Here is a 22,709-nt window from a genome sequence, read left to right on the forward strand (position 1 = left end):
AAAGGACTAGGTGGGTGCACTTTATACATAAACCTTCTTATCTTATAAGAATGTAATATTTCTGCTTTTTACAAACACCATAAACTATACAGAGGATTTCCTATCTTGACAAGGTGTCTTCCTACTTACTGCACAAAGCCCTGTTGGAATCTTATCAGCAGGAGCTTGCATGATACTGACAAGAGTTGGAATTAATCTCATCTGCATTGCATCCTGACAGGCCTCTATTTGTGCTAGTTCCTTAAAGATGTCTTGGGCAAGTGAAGCAACAACAGGATCTGAAAAAAGAGAAACACCAGTGACTAAGAAATATCTAGATAAAAATAACACTATTACAATATGAAAATGCAGTATATTTACTTTAAATGTTGCTAGCTAGCGGAGTTCTCCATTCTGCCTATGTATGGAAGAGTTTATTTCAAATCATTAAATGTCATGAAGAAAAGACACAGCACCTCCTGCTTCAGGTGTTGCACATAGGGGGGTAAATGCACTCATTATAAGAAACTCAGGACTTCTGAAGTATGCTTCCATGCTTCTTGCACAGCCAGAACAGACCTCCACCCTCCCTCAATGGTTTTCTTAGAGCACAATACTATGTGAGCACAAAAAAAATCATACAATTTCTAGCATTTGCATTAGATGATCTGAATTGTCCTCATGTCATAAAGCTTACACATTTGGAGCAAGTAGTAGAAAGCCTATGTTTACACTCAGGATTTGTCTTTATTATGATGTATAGCAACATGTAAACCTAGCTGCAGAAAAGACTTTTGACACAAATGGATTGTATAGGATGGAATAAAAATATTCTAAATAAATAAATACCCAGAGATAAGTAAAACATTAAAGTAAAAAATACTGCACTTGCTGCACAAGGATGGCATTTAACTATACATAAACTCTACATTTGTTCCTTGCTAATTAGCTGACAGTTGTTATTTAAACACAAAAGAAGGGTGCTACCAGAACTGGGTATAAAAGAGGTAAAGATTCCAACCATTAGCACCTCAAAATTTCTGAAGCACATTCAGATTGAGAAAACCGGCGTAAAGTCATTTGCAGATTTGTTATGCTCCTACCAAGGGTATAAGCCTATACATTTCTTGCTGGATATTACCAATCAAGATGGGTTTCACTGTTGTCTTTCATAAACAGACACAGAGAAAGTCTACACCTGCATAATACTCTAAAAGAAAACAAAAACTTTTTGAGATGTATGTATGTACATGTATATATATGGTTTTAACTGAACACAACATTTGAAGCTATCTGTAATTTATCAGTAAGATCTAGTGTCTAGGAACATACCATTACTGTACTTGAGAAAGATTGCAATGGTGAATGGACAAATCTTGTTCTCTACACTCGCTGTAAAGTCTGGATCTACTGTGCAGACAATGCAAAGTGTTTCCATCACAAGATTGAGGACCTCTGAACTAAATTGAGCTGCTAAATGGATTAGTCCATCGAGGATACTGGGAAGGAAAGGCTGTAAGACATGGGTGCTTTCAGAGATCTTCAGTTGGTCACAGTAGCTAAATGAAAAATTCAGAAAACATCAACAAGTCAGTAATATAGTAACTGCATGTATTCTTTCTCACAATCATCAATGCATGATTACAGGTTCAGTACTTCTCCTGTCATAAATTTGAATTTTAAAGCTTTTCTAGAAACTTTAGCCTAGAAATCAAATCCAATGAGACTTATTTTCTGATCTACATACCCCCAAATAGCCCTTACTGCAGAAATTCTCACAGAAGGGGGTTGGGTTTCATGAAGACCACTGACTGTGGCTTGAAGGAACTGCTGGATGAGCTCTGGAGACATTGCAACTGTGAAGCGACTAGCAGCCCAAAGAGCACGGCCAAGCAAAAATGGAGATGCTGGAAGAAAAAAAAATGTTAATGTTAGTGCTGTTGTGTTCCATCTTCAGTAGTATTATATACAGCAGGGTTCTGCATATTATTGAGAACAGCTATATACAGGGATACAGTGGATAAAAAACATAGCTCATTAATAATGCTTAGACTGTTTGCATGGACGTATCCAAAGCAAATAAAACCAAGCAACTACCTTAACATCTCTTCTTTTGGTGAACACTGCACAGGGGCTGGGATCCAGTGCCATTCTGGTACAAGGCTGAAAGGCAGCCAAAATCTTTGGAAACACGTATCCACCCCATTTCCAGTGATGGGGCAGGAGGAGAGCACAGAAAATATGTGCTTTTGAAAGACTAACAACAGTTTTTATTTGGAAAGATAAGGAGGTCAAGTGGAAACAGGAGCCACTGCCTCTGCTTCGTTGAAATTCTTACATTACAATTATTATAATTTTAAATAGACTTGAAGATTAGAGACCAGTAACTCAGTCTCATCCTGCATGTAAATGGAAAGGTAAAAGAATTCACATCTAAAGAACCTTTCTCATATATCTCTTTGCATAACAACACATTGTCTCAATTGATTTCTCCTATCACACAAAAGTTTAGGAAGGCTCTTCAATTTCTACTCTTTATTTCCTAGGCATCAAACAGCAATGAAATGATGAAATACCTGACAGATTGAGGTCTGCAAGAACAACATTTGTTAGAAATCCATGCATGTCAAAGTGTATTCTGCCATTCTTCACACTGTCTGTAATCAAAAATTTGACTGAACCTAAAGCCAGCATGCAGGCTTCATGTATCTTCCACCTGCAAAAAAATAAATGCCTTGAGTTTTCCAATATCTATTTTTCTAATTTACTTCTAGGATTAGGGTTAAAAGTTTTATTAGAATGATAAAAGTAGTTTTGTTACAATTAATATTACAAAAAGTACATATTTCTAAAGACTGCCTATCATATACTTTAAACAGAATTTGGAGAGAATTTTTACAAAATGCTATACCTATGATATCTTATTCTAATTACTTTGAGATGCAATTTGCTTCAGATGCAGTTTACTGAATAAAAAGCTGATTCACCTGAGGTGGCAACAGAAAAAATTAAGCCAAATAGGCCTGGTATAAACAGCATTTTAAATGAGACTAATATTTAGTAGTAAGGTTAGTATATGAATACACTACTGATATACTTTTCTACTGATTGCTTTAGAGTGAAATCCCGTAAGTATTAGACAGCACCTGGGGCATCACAGAATGCTGCGCATCTTCCTTCTTCCTCTAAGCTGCTGGATAAAGCTTCTCTTATAAGATCACAACTGTAACTTTGTATAAGTCACAGAGGGAGATTCTGATGCTTAACATAAAAACATTCTTACCAATGCTCAGCACCACTGTTTTTAGCTTGTTCAGCTTCCTGCAAGTGTCTTGTAGCAGCTGCAGCCAAAGCTGTTGCACTTTCATTCTGGAAATCAGCTGCTACAGCCTAAACAGAAGTTTGACAATAGGTAACATTTTGTAGGCAAGACAAAGGGGACTTTTTAAATCACTATACCTTGAGAATAACCATGCTAGAAGTTACAGTGCATGGCCTCAGAGCACAAAGAATCTGGTCGAAATGCTAATTAGAATGTCTTTGGTCTTCATTCTTTATTTCAGATTGAAACAGATAGATGGTCAACTCAGTAAAGTATCCAAAGATAACACAACCATGTGCTAAGGACGGGGACAAAAAAGAATCAAACATACTGCCTGGCACTGAATTGTCTGAATTTGGACATTATATGAGCAGAACCAGCTTGTGCCAGGGTTCAGACTAGGTGGCCCATAATTTCTTCCTCTGTCCTCTAGCAAAAGAAGCTTTTTTGCTAATAAAATACGATACATAAAAATAGAACTATTGCTCTACAGCACAGCCTCTCTCTCCTCCATTACTATCATGGTCACCTTTTAAGCCCTGGCATTAATTGCTCTCTGATCTATTTATCCTAAGACCAAAACCTATACCTATGGCTCAAAGTGACTAGTCCAAATAGTATAACTTTATTATATAACTTATACTATATCCAAGTCCCAAGCATTTGAAGCTCAAAATGTATACAACAGATGCATTTGAAAGACCACCATTTGCTGTTTAGATCAGAGGTGAGGAACCTGTGGCCTTTCAGATTTTGCTTAACTTTCAATAGCCCCTGCCAAAATGGACAGGGATGATGTCAGTTACGGTCCAACAACTTCTGAAAGGCAACAAGTTCTCCATCTTCGGTTTAGATCTTTCACCATGCTGCCTATTCTCTCCTACCAGCAATAAGTCTTGTGCAGCAATTCTAACAGTGTAAGAAAATGTATCATCATCTTCATCCTCAACAAACTGTTGTGGGTTTGCAGTCCAGACTTTAATCTGAAAAAAAATCACAGTACAATACAGTAATTTACAAGAAACTGTTTCCCTATTTCAGACTACACATAACTGTATCAACCTCCAGATACAGAAAGATTTCAATGTTTGTTTCCTAGAGTATGTTTGCTGGTGAGCTCACATGAATGGCCACCCATCTTGCAAATAAGTTACACAGTGTGGTTTGTTCATGGAACAACCTATAGTCTGCCCAACGATTAGGCTGAATGTGCACTGGCTCCCTCAGTCCTCCAAGAGGTATCTCAGGGGACTTGGAGATGGATGCCATATTGTCTCCTTGCCCCATCACAATCATGAGGTCACCACAGCCGCCCTTTTGTTGGAGATCACCTTTTGCCCCCCTCCCCACAAAGTGCCCAAGTAGCAAACTAGAGATGCTGCCAGTGGTTTACCACCTTTTCTTTAAAAAAATCCCTCCACAACTGTATGTACACAAATATTTTGTAAAGTTTTAAAAATGGCTTTCACTGGTTTTCTGGACTACACAGTTCTGAATGGCCAAAATGGGAAGGCAAGTTTGGGCAATATCCTGGTACATGTCTGTTGTTGAACTGTGGTGAGTTTGCAACATGGACACCAACAAAGACAGCCTGCAAATAAGTCATTATATCTTGTATTCATCAGGGGGAAACATCCATAGCAAGTGAAAAGGGTTCACAATTGCAAGAGGGAAGAATAACCCAGCAACAGTTCCTCCAAAGTGCTGCTGGTGTATTCAGTGGAGTGGCTGTCACTGGCAGTTGCTTGGGCAAGACTAGCCAGAGAAGCAAGAGGGTCTTGCTGAGCAGCTTGTTTGCCATTTTGCTCGACTCATCACGGGTCATTCACCCAATTTCGGATGAGATGACATTCTCTCCAAGCAAGCCAGGTGGTATCCAGGTGGCTTGTTGCTCACAAATAAGCCATTCTGCAAATAGTGGTTCACCTTTGCACAATATGACAACCCACTATGGTAAGTTTCCCATAATGGGTTGTCAATGTTGTGCAAACCAATCACTTTAAAAAGTGTTTATCTGAATGCAAAAGGCAAGACACTTCAAAAGAATTACATAAATAATATGCTAAGATATAATGCATCAGAATTTAGTTTTCACCACCAATCCTTTCATCAAAATATCTGCTTCAGTTCTTAATTCATGGAATGAAAATACTACCTTTTGTTCTTGGAACAGCATTGAGAAATGCTGGTCAGATGTTTGGACCAACAACTCCTATCATCTATCACCAATGACTAGAGCAGATGGGAGCTGTAGGCCAAAACATCTGAAGAACCACCACTTCCCAAGCCCTGAACTACACTGGTTTATACAAAATGACAAGACAGAGTATGGTTGAATATGGGTTGTCACTGAACCATGGGTTGTTGAATAGTAGACTGTTCTGTGAATCCAGCAGCACAAACAATGGTTTGTTAATCACAAACAATCCATCGTTCATGACCCAATAACTAACCTCTTTGTAGTTTGTTTGTACTTGACAAACCATGGTCAAATATAATCCACACTCAACATATGCTGTGGCTTCTTGTATTGTTGTAAGGCTTGACACTAACAGTAATGCAGATGAAATAAATGCTAAATACTCCTCAAATTTTAATAATTTATTTGATAGGATTCGGGTACTGACAAACTTTTCCCCCTTATCACTCATATTACGATAAGCAGTTCTTCTAGAGAAATGTTAATTTTGATACCAATATTCTGCAATTTGGCACAGTCTGGCTGATCAGGTTCATGATGGGAACTACTACTCACCCACTAATTTCTAGTAGCTTTAAAGCTTGTATCAAATTAGTTTAAAATGTGTTTTTCCTACATAATACAGAAAAGATGCTTACCTGCTCCTCTGTGATCTGCATATACAGAATGATATAATATATTAGTTCTGGCAAAGCTTTCTTCACTGTGCTCTTAAATTTGTTGTTATCCAAAAGTGCATGAACAAACTCAAATATGCTGAATACTAGATTTTCAAAACCCAAGACTTCACCTAAATTAGGAAAAAAGTTAGATCTGGTTTATAATGTGAAAAATCTAACAAATATTATTAACATCTTTAAATAATTACTTCATTACATGGCAATTCTATATTTTTCATAAGTTCACATTCTATAACACTTTTCACATACAGAAGTAACTTTTCTTACTATGTTAAAATTAATTTTAAAATTACAATGGAGATTATTGTCATATAAAAAGAAATCCTATTTAAAACTGTTGGTTTTAAAGTCACTCATTTCTTGATTCTCCCACCTCCACTCGTAAGACTTCCCAAGCCAAGAAGCAACATTTTAATCCTATAATATTCTCAACATGCTTCTAAGAATAACTTCTCTTTTCTATAGAGGGCTACGTGTCTTCTCACAGCTGCCTTTAAATTTTTCAATCAGACCCTTAGCAATGAGTTTCCTACCATCAGAATCCACAGGATCTTCTACTTCTTCTGTGTAATTTACTTCTGTTCTCACATAAGTATGAAGAAGTTGAGGAAAAATTGATTCAATCAAGGTACTACAAGACTGATTTTCATTTAAACTCAAAACATTTGCAGTGATATTATCAGAATAACATCTGGGAGAGGAATGCCAACCCTTTAATTTATTAGGAAAAAACCCCCAAGTTACAACTTTAAAACTGAAAAGCTCTCTCCACTCAACAGCCAATCACTACCATACTGTTACTATTATTAAAAATACTGGTCAGTGATCATAGTTATCTCCAGTCCGACTGCATATTACAGAGATAGTTAAATGTGTTTTCAGTGTCTTTCAAATAGCCCCTTCTAGATCAGCAGTACAAAGTATGAGGAGGACATTGACTCTTTCTGGTAACTGTTGTTGGCAACTTGACAGAGAACGTTTTTCTTTTTAAACAAATGTCTGAATATCTGTGCCTGAAGACTTTGTACTGTTGGGTTCAATGAGATATTGTCACATTTGCTCTATGCTTTTTCTTAAGGTTAAGGGCCCTGAAGTCCTATAAAACATTTGATATGCAAATTGCACTGGAAATTTGGGCTATTCCTGATTTACACATTTTACAACTTAAATAAAAATAACAAGCCAAAAAAGTTAACCCACCCATTGTTATGCTTTTGTCATAAACTTGCCAATTCTAAAATTATTAGGGAACATATATGCTGGGACTGAAAGACCTTTGCTTTTACCCAGTTGTACTGTTCTGCAGGAAGGAAGGAACTCCTGGCAGAACCTTTTTTCTTGCTGCACACCATCCAACATGTGCTGGATGGTAACCAACAACCCACTGGGGCATGCATTTGGCTGCAGGGAGAAAAAAGGATGGGAAATTCTCATCATGTAAGTACAAGTCTTGTTGCACAAGTGGACTTCCAGTCACATGAGTACTGGATCAAAACCAGTGTGTGCACCCCCAAATGACAGCAACCATTCCATTGAAAAACTACATTCTCAGAAGTGAAAGAGACTGATTGCAAAAAAAAAAAAAAAAAAAGGAAAATCATGTACAAAGGAACACCTTCACAGGACCTTTCAAAACTTATTGAGAGTCAGTAAATAGTCTCATTTTTCTGAAATGTTTGGTGCAAGTTAGAATGTACACTACTACTTATTCTCCACCCCCACCATTTTAGCATTTCATTTTTAAGAAAGTTAATCTTATTTCAATACTAGACAAAAAGGGTATAAGGCTGCACTTTCTGTAAGTGTATTCCAAACAATGGGAAGTATCTGTTGCATGGAGGAAATCATATGCCTTGGGTAGTTCTTCACTAAGGCTGTCACTGCCTAGTGGGGGAAAAACATATTAAGAATTATTAACAGATTTTCAGTTCCAAAATTGATCATGTTTCATTTAAGCACTGCTACATTCACTTTCTTTTTGTATAAAATTCTTCCTTCTTGCCTGATATACTAACCAGTATATAGACACAGACATATAACTAAACACAGACAATTGCAAATGAATAACCATCTACAGATTATGTTATTAAGAGGTAGCAGCTGTCACATGAGGAAGCACTGATAATGATTCTGGAAATGTATTGTGAACATATGAAAAAGGTATAGTTCATAGAATCTGACATTTCTGAAGGATGGCACAGAGCCCCCAACCTCATTCTGGGAAAATGTATTGTACATTATCCTGGGATAATTGGTAACAAAGTTTCTGCACCACTTCAGTAGTACCATTCATGAATGGAATACCCACTTTTGATCCCAAGAGAAGTAGTTTAATACTATGTAACAGGATTATGCAAGAGAGCCACAGCGGCATAGTGGCTGAAGTGCAGACTGGGACTTGAGTGATCTGGGTTCTACTCAGCCATGAAGCTCACTGACTGTCAGCTTAACCTACATCATAGGGCTCTTGTGAAAATACAGTGGAAAGGAGGGGGAAGATTATGTAAGCCCCCAGGGTTACTAGTAGGAAAAAGGCCAGGTATAAATATAATACATAAATATGTAAGAAAATCTCTTGGGTTGCCATTTTTATTTCGTGTGTAACCAATCAATTATATCTGTATGCTATCATTAGTGATACCAAATTTATTTGGCAGATAAACTGTCTCATGTTACTTTATGAAAAGAACACTACTATCAAAATATCATATATCCTGCAGGAAATATAGTGCTTAAGAACCCAATTTTTATCAACCACCTACTACATCAAAACTTCAAATGAAAAGTTTTGTACCTATATTTTGTTTTGTAATGTATATATTTACCTTTAAAACTTCCATTTTAAGTCCACTATCTGATGTAGGGCCATCAGGCATTTGTAAAGCCTGAATAAAGGCTTCAGTAAACTGCTGCACCACTGGGAAAATCAGAACTTTAGCTGCTCCCTACCAAAATAATAAAAAGCAATCTTTATTTTTTAGTCAGAGTAACCTGTAAAGTGTTTATCATTAATAGGAAGAAAATCACTATGTGACTGCATACCTATTAATTCCACTATTATGCCTGTTCTGTAAAAAGATCTAGGTAGTTACAAATGACATGAACTTTAAAGATACACATAACCACTAAGTGTGATTTACTTGACACTTGAAACTGGTTTTATAAATTTGGCAAGAATTCTCAAAAGTCTGATACAACGCTAACAAATTTGGAGTGGATTTATTAACTTTTGTGCCAAATAAAATCTGGATGCCTGTAATTATGCAACGAAGTACCAGACTAAACTTGACCTCTACCATTATTAATTCCCAAAGCAGAGCCTCACTTTGGAGACAAACCATACATTCAAAAATAAACCAATAGTTTCCAGATGATTCAAATTAAATTCTAGCCATTTTCTTTCACTTTGTAAGAAGTGTACTCTGCCAGTGGAATAACCAGGATCAAAACTATCCTGCTTTACCCTGCCTAAATCCTTGTTTCAAAGAAAGCCTGAAGTCAGGCAGCTGTCAGAAGCAAGTGTCAGCAAAAAATGAACACTTTTCAACCTTCTGGATAATCTCAAATCACAGAAATAGATGGAAAAGTTGGGGGCACTGGGACCTATGAGGGCACACAGAAACCCCTGAGTATCATTCTGTGAAGGGGGAAAAGGCATTTGCTTGTTTTTGTGAGCAAGACCACTTCCAGCTTTCCTTTAAAATGACAGATTGTCCTTTGACACCTGTCATGTCAAAGCAAAATTTAAAAAAATCCATTTAGTCTCTCTCTAGATCAATGTGTAGGATTGGTAACAGCTGCACTTTGACAGCAGATAGCCCGAACACACTGCCCAGGTAAGGCTTCCTATTTTCAGATCCATTGGACTGTGCACTTCTGCAGTTGTACAAGTCTCACTAAAATAATGATTTTTAAAAATTGTGTTTGTGTATTTTTTTAAGAATCGGCCAACCAGGGACTGTGGTTGTGAACTCTGGAAAACAAAAAAGGATAAAGGAAGAAAAGTCATGGTAAGTTTAAAAAAACCACTTGTAGGTAGAGGAGTAGGGTAGAGGCTTCAGTTGCCAGCTCCCCTGGGATACTGACTGGAGGACTGGGGGAAAAGGAGGAAAAGAACAACCTATAGTGAGCCCAACTATACCTCATATCCACTTTGGTTGTCTGGGCAACAACTAACCCACCATGAACTTTTGCCAGGGTAGGTTACCCACCCATTATCTTAGTATTCCACCTTCAAACATCTTTCCATGATGTCACCATATTTTAGTCAGAATCCTACAGGCTATTTCACGCAAACTGAATAATCAGAGGACAAGGCCAGCACTGTAGCAGACCTTCCTGGGGATTGTTTACTGTGTCCCTTTGCTACACATTATAACCAAATGCAACATTTCTTGATGATGACACTTAAAAAGAATATAAAATGCCAGTGCTTTAGTTTAAGTCTTTCTCAAGTTACTGAACAAACATATTTCTATCTATAAAAAGCACATTTCACAGAGTAAAGGCTAATATGTTACAGAATATAGAGCAGAAGATTTGGGCATAAGCAACTCAAGTTCAGGCATTTTGTTCTGTGGTATGATCCATTAGACATTTTATCTATGAGACTTCAGACAGTTAATAAATGAACAGATGAACACTTGGGTAAAAGAAATAATCACAACCCAGGAACAAGAAAAAAACTGTTTACCTTTTCCAATTCTTCCATATTACAGATCATATGGGCACAAGTGGTGAAGATTTCTACAGCTCGTGACCTTGTACGAATACCATATACCTAAGAGAAGAGAAACCAATAGTTAAAAATATTTTAAAAGCTGGTAATGTCAGCATGCTATCAGCTGCCACCACCAACAATATTAATTTATGACATTTCTGGCATCAGTTGAGGACCCTATTATTCACCTAGACCTTTTGAATGACTGATGATTTGTGATTCTAAAATCGGGATTCTCAATGTCTGCTATAAAATTTATTGTACATAACTGATGCTAAATTGTTTTATTTTTCCTCTATTAAAAGTTCATTTTCAATACTGCATTTTTATTGGATGTGCTGTCCATATGATATTGGACAGCCAATGTCCATTTTATTTTTTCCTTTGCAACTAAGTGTCCACATATCTTGGATAACAGTATCTGCTCAGAGTTACCAGTGGAGTGTGGAGATAGTCCTTGAAATCACCAATGATGTATTTTTCCACATTACTGAGGCATATACATAGAAAGCCAATATCTAAATGGTAGCTTTTTTTTCCTGTACAATTTAGAAGTGACCACATAGAGGGACGTTCACTCCTTGTAGCAGAGCAAAAAGGCCAGCAGCATGTCTACAGCAAGGGTGGGCAACTTGTAGCCCTCCAGATAGGTTTATGTACAATTCCCAGCTTGCATAACCAATGGTGAGGAATCATAAGAGTTGTAGGCCGTACTAGCTTAGAAGATCATTTTCTCCACACTCCTCATATTTTAACTTTTTTCTCCTGACACTCAAACTTAAAAAAAAAAAAACTGGAGGAAATGTGTATTAACTGCAGACGCTTTACAATAAACATAAACATGATACTTAATAAATGCAGAATCTATGATATTCCTACAAAAGGAAAGCAACTATTTTCACCCATACCTCTGCCATTGTAAAAATCTTATACATCTCTGGTAAAATAACTGGAGCAACAAGGGGCATCTGTGTGTCTGTCACCTCCCGAGTGAATTCTAGGAAACAGCAAGATAACAGTATCTTTACATAAAGTGTACTACTGCAGAGATTACTCAGGGGTAGCATTTTCCTTAGAAACTGCTTATCCATTCTAATGGTACACAGATTCAGAAATGGGCAAGGAAGAGAAGAATTAAATCTCCCCTTAAGAGTGCATGAATTAGAAGTCTGATTCTCACAGAGGTGGTAAATTGTGTATAGAGATAAACTGCTTCACACTGTTGTTTCTTATTATCCAAGGGCCTGTCATACAAAAACATTACTTCAACATGGAAGATTAGATTGCCAACTGAAAATTGTTGGGCCAACCTTTTCATCAACATCTAACCAGTCAAAGTTTTATCACCTCAATAAGCACTACTTGTCCCTGGCTTGATTTGTTGTGGATGCTTGTTATGGGTTATGAGGGTCTGGTTGGGTTTATTGTTGGGGTTATATTTTAAATGTTGGGGTTATATTTTAAACATTGTGTTTTTATTTATTTATTTATTCTTGGTTGGGATTATAGGTTTTTGTAGTTTTAATTTATTGTAAATGGTTTCAGAGAGCTGATCACCTTATGAACAGTATAAAAGCATTTGAAATAAACAAATAAACAAACTAGGTCTATACTCATTCTAAAAATAAAGAATAAAATATTAGATTTTCTCATTTAATATAAAGTGCTTTGAACCTTGTCCACCTCATGCAAGTCATATCTGGTTGAGGCTTGACAGACCTATAGATGTTGACAAATTTTGTATGTAACTCCCCAGATCTATAATAGAGGATTCTCTCAACACAGTCATCACTGGTTGTCTATCATCTTGGATTATTAGCAGCATATACTGCTTCTACCAGTGTAGTAGTTAAAGTACTGGACTGGGAAACTGGGAGATCTGGGTTAATAATTAAGCTCACTGAGTGACTTTGGTTCAGTTACGCACTCTCAATCTAACCCACCTCGCTCACAAGGTGGTGGTTGTGAGAATAAAACATAGTGGAGAACTACATAAGCTGCCCTGGGTTCCTCAAAGAAGAAGAAGGCAGCAGGATATAAATGCAATGTAATAAATAACAGTAATTTTAAAAGAAAACACCATCTCTTTCATTCTGAAGGGTGAAAGAAGTGACAATTCAGTGTAGTTTCAGAGAAATATACTGCAGATGGAAAGATTTAAAAAGTTGAGGCAGATGGAAAGATTTAAAAAGTTGAAGTTATTAAATTACAACTTCTGAACAAGATGCAGTTCTGTTATTAGTTTTGATTTCTGAATACATGTATCATCAAACTAGATATCCCTACTAAACACATGTAGTAGTGGCTAAATCTGTGGCTAAATTCAGCCTATTCATATGATACAATAACCCACCATGGGTTTATTTACCCGTGGTGATGGCTGCATTGCTTGAGATACCTGTGGGTGCTGTGTGAACTTAGCTGGCAGGTATCACTTGATAGACAACTATCAAGCGACCCTAAAAAAGTCTTGGACTCTTTAAGGCACGGGGTTCTCAAACTTTTTCAATAGGGGGCCAGTTGAAAGGCGGCGTCAACTGGTGTGGGCCGGTGAGGTGGCAGTGCCTGGGCACGTGGGCTGGTGAGGCAGCGCTGAATGCGCGCGGTGGTGGCTTGCTCGCTCAGAGATCTCCCAATGAGTTCAAAACCATCTCCTGCGTGGTGAGGTGGTGGCAAGCGCGTGCGCTGGATAAATGGGCACGGCAGGCCAGATCTGTCCCCCAGGCCGTAGTTTGAGGACCCATGCTTTAAGGGTTATTGTATCATGGAAACCAGGTTAGTGAATTATCAGCTGAAAATTTATCGTAATGGACAGTTTCATTCATTTTTCTACCTCTGCGCAGCTTCCAACTCATAGGAGGAGGAATAGTTTGTGTGTGTTTTAAACCCATTTCTATTTTGGAAACTTCAGTATGAACTGTATAATTTCTAAAGGCAGAAAGAGTAGGGACTTTTAAGAATATCCACATATTATAATGTTTAGAAAGCCCAGATCAGGATAACAGAAGCCCGCTCCCCACTTAAGTCCATGCAATATGGACATACCTGTAAGCACTCGCATAGCTCCATGCACTGCATTCAGATCTCCACTGACCAGCATTTCCATTAAAAGATTGAAAAGTGCAGGCCAAGCTTCAGGCCAATCCCAGTGTGCGATTGCTGAAACTGCATAGGCAACACTTGAACGCACTTTACTAATTGATTCTCTCAGCCCATTGGGAAGCAGTTCTCTAATGGCAGCTTTTGCCTGTGGAGGAAAAAAGAGAAGAGCTTAGCAACGTGAAGAAAGGGGAGTCTAGCTCTCACACATTACAGTCTGCTCAGATAGATTCATCCAGTTCTGAGGAAGAGGTGGAGGGGCAGAGTTGGACAGATGACTTTGCAGTTTCAAGGTTACCTAGTGAAGATTCTTAGACAGGACATGAAAAACAGCCCAGTTTGAAAGAGGAGGGAGACATTTCAGAACCAGACAAGTTCTGGGGGGAGACACGTTCCTTGACCCAGTCTGAAAACATGTGGAAAATTTGGACCAATAGGAGAGTTGGAAGGAGTCAGAAGGACATTGGGTCGAACCTCTTGCTCAGTGCAGGACTCCCAGTTAAACCAGATGGCTGTCCATCTGCTTCTTGAATGCCTCCATTGAATGCCTCCAATGTGGGAGAACTGGAGTATGTGTAGAGTGCTATCATATCTTTCCTCAGTCTTCTCTTCTCAGGCTAAACATGCCTAGTTCTTTCAATCTTTCTTCAAAGACCTTGGTTCCCTGGATCATCCTTGTTGCCCTCCTCTGAGTGCTTTCCAGCTGCCTGCATCTTTCTTAAACTGTAGAGCCCAGAACTGGATGCAGTACTCCAGATGGATCTAACCAGTGCTGAGTAAAGGGGAATGAGTACTTCACATGATTTGGAAGTGATACTTCTATTAATGCAGTGTAAAATAACATTTGCCCTTTTTGATGCCACATTACATTGCTGACTCATATTCAGCTTGTGATCTACACCAATTCCAAGATCCTGCTCACATGCAGTATTGCTGAGCCAAGTATTCCTTATTTTGTAATGATGCATCTGGTTTCTTTTCCCTAGATGTAGAACTTGGCATTTGCCCCTATTGAATTTTATTCTGTTTTCAGCTCAGCACTCCAGCCTCTCAAGATCACCTTGAATCTTATTTCTGTCTTCTAGGGAATTAGCTATTCCACCCAGTTTTGTGTCATCTGCAAATGTGATAACTGATCCCTGAACTTCCTCATCCAAATCATTGATAAAGATGTTGAAGAGCGATGGGCTCAGGACTAAACTCTGCAGTACCTCATTAGCTCTCCCCAGTCTGAGAAGGTGCCACTGATAAACACTCTTTGAGTGTGATTCTGTAACCAACTTTGGATCTGCAAGATAGCTGTTCCATGTACCCCACTTTTAGCCAGTGTGCTAATCAGGATGTTGTGGGGCATTTTGTCCAAAGTTCTGCTGTAGTCAAGACGGATTATGTTCACAGCATTCTCACAGTCCATCAGGGAGGATATCCAATCAAAAATGGAATCAGATTAGTTTGGCAGGATTTGTTCTTGAGGAATTCATGTTGGCTTCTACTAATCATTATTTTGTTTTCAAGATGATTGACTACTGTATAATCTACTCCAGAATTTTCCCAGGATTGATGTCAGACTGACTGGTCTGTAATTCCCAGGATCTTCTTTTTTGTCTTTCTTCAAGACAGGGACATTAGCTTTTCTCCAGGCATCTGACACTTCCCCTATCATTCATGATTTCTCAAAGATAATAGACAGTAGTTCTGAGAGTTCTTCTGCCAGCTACTTTATGATTATAGGGTGGAATTCACTGGGCTCTGGAGATATGCACTAATTCAACCCAATTAGATGAGGCTTGACTATCTGCCTACCAATCCTGAACTTCAATCCTGTTCCTTCAGCTTGTACTTCCCCCATCAGGAAGGTCATGAGCCTTCTTATGGGAGAAGACTGAGCCAAAGTAGGAATTGAGCACTCCTCACTTTTGTCATCTGTTATTATTTTGTCATCCACAATGAGTAGTTGACTTTCCCCACCCCCATATGTCTTTCCTGCCTGTATTTTTCTTTGGCCATATCTGAAAACACCTCAGTTCATTTCTAGCTGTAGCCTTCCTGATGCCATCCCTGCAATTCTGTGCTACCTGCCTGTATTCTTCTTTTGTAGCCTGGCCTTCCTTCCATTTCCTATAAATGTCCTTTTTTGATTTCAGATCATTTCTAAACATTTTGTGAAGCCACATGGTAGAATCAAGGTTTCCCACTGTTTAGCCCTCAAACAGCAGAAGCCATCCTGAAGGTGGAGCCAGCAACTTTTTGGAAAGGGAAAGGAGGAGGGGAAGTTTTATTTTGGATTTAACTCTTTACATGGACAGATGTTTCTGTTAAGCTTTAACAAAAGGATAGTGTTTCTAAAGTAGCATCTGAATCTGCTGGACTGGAAAAAGAGGGAGGGAAAGACCTACTCACAACACAAGGAATATCCATTATATGTACAAGATAGCATCTGCAGATGCTGTGATATTCCTAATTATATACCAGTAAAAATCTAGCAAAAATGCGTCCTAAAGAAAAGGCTTCTTATTGCATGTAACTAATGGTATATAGAATGAATGAATACATAAAATGAATAAAATGGAAAGCAAAAAATGCAGCTTTTTTCTTAATTGGACAAAATGTGACTATTGAAATAAGCATTACCCTTTCTGTAGTCTCAGGAGGTCTAAACTTCTCTGACTGGGAACACCAGTGTGTTTCAACATATTGTTTCAAAATTACAGATGCCAGCTGTAGGGGAAAAACAAGGAAAATGAAACAGAACAAGATATTAAGGTACAGGATTAGTTTCAGTACCGTTATCTCAAAGCTGGCTCACAGAACAGGAAAAAATTCTCAAGATTCATTTAGAAGTTGTTTCTCTGGTATGACAACAGACATTTTAGCAAGGATATACCCAAGCTCATAGTTGCAAAGACAACTAAGATTTTTTTGTGCTCTTGCCACAGGAAAAATAAAAACAGGTACACAGAATCAACAAGCCAGATTGAAAATCACTTTACAGCAGGGGTGGGCAATTAATTTTCCTATGGGGCCACATGAGAAACTTTGACAGTTGTTAAGGGCCGGACCAATACACTTACAGTTCTGCTCAATATATATCTCTATAAAAACAGTAAATGAAACATTACAATGATACAATGAAAATGTGGAGCACAGAACAACATTATTTAATGAATATTCACAAAAACATTAACATTACATAAAAGCAATAAATTCAATTCAATTTAGCAGATCCTTCAAAATAAATACAGTGCACTTGTATTGCTTGTATCTATATTATGACGATATATATTTGCATTGACTTTTAATTTGCCAGTGACCTCATGCAGGCCAGTCAGGGTCAGCCATCGTGCCAGATGTGGCCCGCGGGCCGTACAATGCCCAGGTCTGCTTTACAGTATATCACAGAAGTAAGTACACCCCTCACATTTTGTAAATATTTTATTATATCTCTTCATGTGACAACCCTGAAGAAATGACACTTTGCTACAATATAAAGTAGTGAGTATACAGCTTGTATAACAGTGTAGATTTGCTGTCCCCTCAAAATAACTCAACACAGCCATCAATGTCTAAACACTGGCAACAAAAGTGAACACACCCCTAAGTGAAACTGTCCAAATTGGGCCCAAAGTGTCAATATTTGTGTGGCCACCATTATTTTCCAGCACTGCCTTAACCCTCTTGGGCATGGAGTTCACCAGAGCTTCACAGGCCGCCACTGGAGTCTTCTTCCACTCCTCCATGACGACATCACAGATCTGGTGGATGTTAGTGACCTTGCACTCCACCTTCTGTTTCAGGATGCCCCACAGATGCTCAATAGGGTTTAGATCTGGAGACATGCTTGGCCAGTCCATCACCTTTACCCTCAGTCTCTTTAGCTAGGCAATGGTCGTCTTGGAGGTGTGCTTGGGGTCGTTATCATGTTGGAATACTGCCCTGCGGCCCAGTTTCTGAAGGGAGGGGATCATGCTCTGTTTCAGTATGTCACAGTACATGTTGGCATTCATGGTTTCCTCGATGAACTGTAGCTCCCCAGTGCCGGCAGCACTCATGCAGCCCCAGACCAATGACACTCCCACCACCACGCTTGACTGTAGGCAAGACACACTTGTCTTTGTACTCCTCACCTGGTTGTCGCCATGCATGCTTGACACCATCTGAACCAAATAAGTTTATCTTGGTCTCATCAGACCACAGGACATGGTTCCACTAATCCATGTCATTAGTCTGCTTGTCTTCAGCAAACTGTTTGCGGGCTTTCTTGTGCATCATCTTGAGAAGAAGCTTCCTTCTGGGACGACATCCCTGCAGACCAATTTGATGCAGTGTGCGGCGTATGGTCTGAGCACTGACAGGCTGACCCACCACCCCTTCAACCTCTGCAGCAATGCTGGCAGCACTCATACGTCTATATCCCAAAGCCAACCTCTGGATATGACGTTGAGCACGTGCACTCAACTTCTTCGGTCGACCATGGCAAGGCATGTTCTGAGGGGAATGTGCCCTGTTAAACCGCTGTATAGTCTTGGCCACCCTGCTGCAGCTTCAGGGTCTGCAGAGTTTCATGGTCTTGGCAATCTTCTTATAGCCTAGGCCATCTTTATGTAGAGCAACAATTCTTTTTTTCAGTTCCTCAGAGGGTTCTTTGCCATGAGGTGCCATGTTGAACTTCCAGTGACCAGTATGAGAGAGTGAGAGCAATAACACCAAATTTAACACACCTGCTCCCCATTCACACCTGAGACCTTGTAACACTAACGAGTCACATGACACCAGGGAGGGAAAATGGCTAATAATGCCCAATTTGGACAGTTTCACTTAGCGGTGTATTCACTTTTGTTGCCAGCAGTTTAGACATTAATGGCTGTGTGTTGAGTTATTTTGAGGGGACAGCAAATCTACACTGTTATACAAGCTGTATACTCACTACTTTACGTTGTAGCAAAGTGTCATTTCTTCAGGGTTGTCACATGAAGAGATATAATAAAATATTTACAAAATGTGAGGGGTGTACTCACTTCTATGATATACTGTATATAAACACATTATACTGTCTTGCATAATACTTTGTTCAAAAAGTTTATTTTATTTAATTCTTCACTGCACAACCTTAATCTCAGACAAGAGTGACCATATCTCCACTATAAGGACTGCAGATGGCAACATTTCAGGCAGTCACACACCTTTGCATTGGCACAAAGCACTCACTCTAAGAAACACTTTTTTCCCCAATGAGAGAGATTTAATTGTATACTTAAGTCTGTTCCACTACCCTTGTGCATATTATTACCTGAATCATAATTAAAATATGTAAAACTGCAAAATTGGTTTATTCATTCATGCCATATATTTTATGATGATTATCACAAGCCACAAGGATTATGCCAGGAAATCTGGAGCATTTTCACATTAGCTTAGTTTATACTATCTCCTGTCCTTCAACATAGCTAATAATCCCTTTTGGAGCAAGGTGTTCAAGAAGGTGGTTGCCATGCAATGTCAGAATCTCTTAGATCAGAAAAACAATCAAGATTTCAATCAAGCTTTATTGTACATTGTTTTAATTTAAAATACTACCTTGTGCAGTTCAAGGAAGATTTGGGACTGGTTTTAGCATTAACTGTGCCCTGGTAACCCTGACAGATGACCTATGCCAGGAGAAGGATGGGGGAGGGCAAAGCTGTTAATTATTTTGGAATATAATTGACTACATTACCTTTATTAGTAAACTGTCCAAGTTGAGGAATGGAGGCACTGCTTTACAGTGGTTCTTCTCCTACCTAGACAGCAGATTCCAGAAGGTGGTGCTGAAGGACGACTTGTAAGTTTCATGGTGTTTCTGTTATAGTTTTGCAAGGAATGATCTTGCCCTTTTCTTACTCCCCCCATGTCTTCTAACATCTACATAAAACAGCTGAATGAGTACATCTTGTAATCTGCAGTGACATGATGTCAATCCCATTTCTCCTTTTCATCTAATTCCAGTGAGGGGCAAAAAGACTCAACCAATATGTGGGCTTGGTAATAGACTGGTTGAGGGCCAGTGAACTGAAACTCAATCCAGACAAGCAAAATGTGCAATTGATAGATGGTTCTTCCTAGGTGGTGGCTCTCAATCTATATCAAATTAGATTGCTCTCTCAATGAGTGATCAGTTCACAGTTTAGGGTGGTCATTCTGAAGGAACCAATGTCAAGGGAAGTCAGGTTGGTGGCTAATAGGAAGATGGCCTTTCTGTTTTGGCACTCCAGCACCTGACACCTACATCGATTTTAGTTCTGGTTTATTTTAATTTCTGTATAATATTTTAAATCTTTGTATTGCTGCTAGGTCTTACTCTAGTTCTCATTTTTATTTTATACATCAGTCTTAACTATTTAAATTGTTATATTGTATATTATGTTTTAAACTGTTGGCTTCAGCTGTTCACCAGCATAAAAATATAGAAAAAATAAATAAATGGAGGCTCAAGCACTTTCTGTGTCACCAGGTGCCTTCCATGAGCGTTGTATGATATGTGAACTGTGATGTCTTTTAGACAGGCTGCTTTGCCTCAGTTATTTATGCTGTGGTAACCTCCAAGTAAGAATATTGTAATATTTGCGCATGGGGCTGACTTTGAAGAGTATGCACTTAGTTCACAACACAGTTGCTAGACCAGTGCCAGTGCAAACTTATTTCCACTGCTTGAGGTGAAAACACATGCATCGCCAATGACGGTCATTCCTTCCTTGCCTGGCACCTGTCTCCTCCCCACCTGCCCACCCAGCTGGTCTGTATCTTTCCCTCACCCGGTCTCCCCTCCACCTATCACACTGCCACTGCTGCCTGCTCTGCCAGGCAGTTGAGCTCCTAAATGCAGCTTTTCAGAGAGGTGGCCATACCCAAATCTCTGGCTCTGAGCAGTTCTTCCTTAGAGCTCAGCATCATGGAGAAGGGGTGTCTGGAGATTGCCAGTACTGAGACATGACACTGGCAGTAGCAACAAAGGGAGAGAGCAAGGCAGTAGCAGGTCCCCATGGCTTGGGCAAAGAATGAGTAATTCACCACTTCTGTTCCTCTACCTGAGGAAATAGCTTCATTCCACTTAATGGGGCAGCCCACCCTATGCTAGAATAATTAAGATTAGGCTTTAGGAACATAACTCACCAGTCCTTAAACAGCTGCACTGGCTCCTGATCCACTTCAAGGAGCAATTCAGGGTAATGGTGCTGACCTTTAAAGACTTTCAGAACTTAGGACCCATATACTAGAAGGATAAATTATTTCCCCAGTATGCCCAAGCAGATTAATAAGGTAATCCTCAGGTGTCATCCTCTAGGTCTTACCGCCAAATATTCAGTAAATACTTTTAGCACATTTTATTACATTTGGAAAAGACTGACCTGACGAATGGCCAGTGCTCCTTGGGGATCTACAGTCAATTCTGCCAAGTGAACACCAAATTCTGAAATAATAAAAATCAGAATAAGCAGACAGTATTGCAGTATCATCATTCTATAATGCTGCAATATAGAATAAGGTCATAATGCTGGAAAAAATCCTTTTCGTCTTCCTCTGTGACCCTTAATTCCTTGCATAATTTATTCTCCTGTCTTCCCTTGATACTTTTATCAACTGTTTAACTGAAAATCCGGTAGACAAATCCTGTGCACAAAATAATCTTTTCCATCAAATCAATAATAATACTAATTCACCACCCAGAGAGTCCCATGTGGGTACAGTACTAGGTACAGTATATACATGTAATAAATACATACAGAAAGCTCACAGAAAACCAGGTAGATGGGGTTACATTAAGACATCTGAGCTGTTAAAAGAAAGAGATGTCTGAAATGTGAAAACTGCTTCAGCCCCCCAATTGCCATAGTTCCTAAACAAAAGTGATATAGGATAATATATCCATAGTAAGACAAGCTCCATGTCTAATTCTAACACAATGGAGAGCTCAAACTATACATGTGTTGCTGTTAGTTGCGAAGTCATGTCTGACCCATCGCAACCCCATGGACAACATTCCTCCAGGCCTTCCTGTCCTCCACCATCCCCCGGAGTCCACTCAAGCTCATACCAACTGCTTCAGTGACTCCATCTAGCCACCTCATCCTCTGCTGTCCCCTTCTTCTTTTGCCATCTGTTTCCAGCATTAGGCTCTTCTCCAGGGAGTCCTTCCTTCTCATTAGGTGGCCAAAGTATTTGAGTTTCATCTTCAGTATCTGGCCTTCTAAAGAGCAATCAGGGTTGATCTCCTCTAGGACTGACCGGTTTGATTGCCTTGCGGTCCAAGGGATCCACAGGAGTCTCCTCCAGCACCACAATTCAAAGGCCTCAATCCTTTGGCGCTCAGCCTTCCTTATGGTTCAGCTTTCACAGCCAAACATTGCAACTGGGAAAACCATAGCCTTGACTATACACACTTTCGTTGGCAGGGTGATGTCTCTGCTTTTTAGTATGCTGTCTAGATTTGCCATAGCTTTCCTCCCCAGGAGCAAGCATCTTTATATTCTTGGCTGCAGTCCCCATCTGCGGTGATCTTGGAGCCCAGGAAAATAAAATCTGTCACTACCTCCATTTCTTCCCCACCTATTGCCAGGAAGTGAGAGGACCAGATGCTATGATCTTAGTTTTCTTACTGTTGAGTTTCAAGCCAACTTTTGCACTCTCCTCCTTCACCCGCATCAAGAGGCTCTTTAGTTCCTCTTCACTTTCTAC

The 22,709-nt window shown here is 39.2% G+C and overlaps 1 protein-coding gene across 2 annotated transcripts in view; it reads right to left on the reverse strand.

The window, feature by feature from the left end:
* IPO9 (importin 9) overlaps positions 1–22,709 on the reverse strand; it is a 48,659-nt gene that overhangs the window by 13,018 nt on the left and 12,932 nt on the right. The window contains exons 2-16 of one of the 2 annotated variants that reach the window (XM_044447619.1): positions 21,383–21,444; positions 16,632–16,718; positions 13,947–14,148; positions 11,810–11,898; positions 10,875–10,961; positions 9,007–9,126; positions 7,965–8,065; positions 6,715–6,773; positions 6,140–6,291; positions 4,186–4,284; positions 3,263–3,369; positions 2,556–2,695; positions 1,727–1,886; positions 1,312–1,538; positions 130–278 (exon numbers count right to left, since the gene is read on the reverse strand). In XM_044447619.1, the coding sequence (XP_044303554.1) occupies positions 130–278; positions 1,312–1,538; positions 1,727–1,886; positions 2,556–2,695; positions 3,263–3,369; positions 4,186–4,284; positions 6,140–6,291; positions 6,715–6,773; positions 7,965–8,065; positions 9,007–9,126; positions 10,875–10,961; positions 11,810–11,898; positions 13,947–14,148; positions 16,632–16,718; positions 21,383–21,444 (1,841 nt within the window). Of the gene's footprint in view, positions 1–129; positions 279–1,311; positions 1,539–1,726; positions 1,887–2,555; positions 2,696–3,262; positions 3,370–4,185; positions 4,285–6,139; positions 6,292–6,714; positions 6,774–7,964; positions 8,066–9,006; positions 9,127–10,874; positions 10,962–11,809; positions 11,899–13,946; positions 14,149–16,631; positions 16,719–19,713; positions 19,733–21,382; positions 21,445–22,709 lie in introns of those variants that run through there. The other variant, XM_044447620.1, reaches the window with a different exon arrangement.

Source organism: Varanus komodoensis, unplaced genomic scaffold (genome assembly GCF_004798865.1).
Source record: "Varanus komodoensis strain SLA01 unplaced genomic scaffold, ASM479886v1 scaffold52, whole genome shotgun sequence".
NCBI classification, from domain to species: domain Eukaryota; kingdom Metazoa; phylum Chordata; class Lepidosauria; order Squamata; family Varanidae; genus Varanus; species Varanus komodoensis.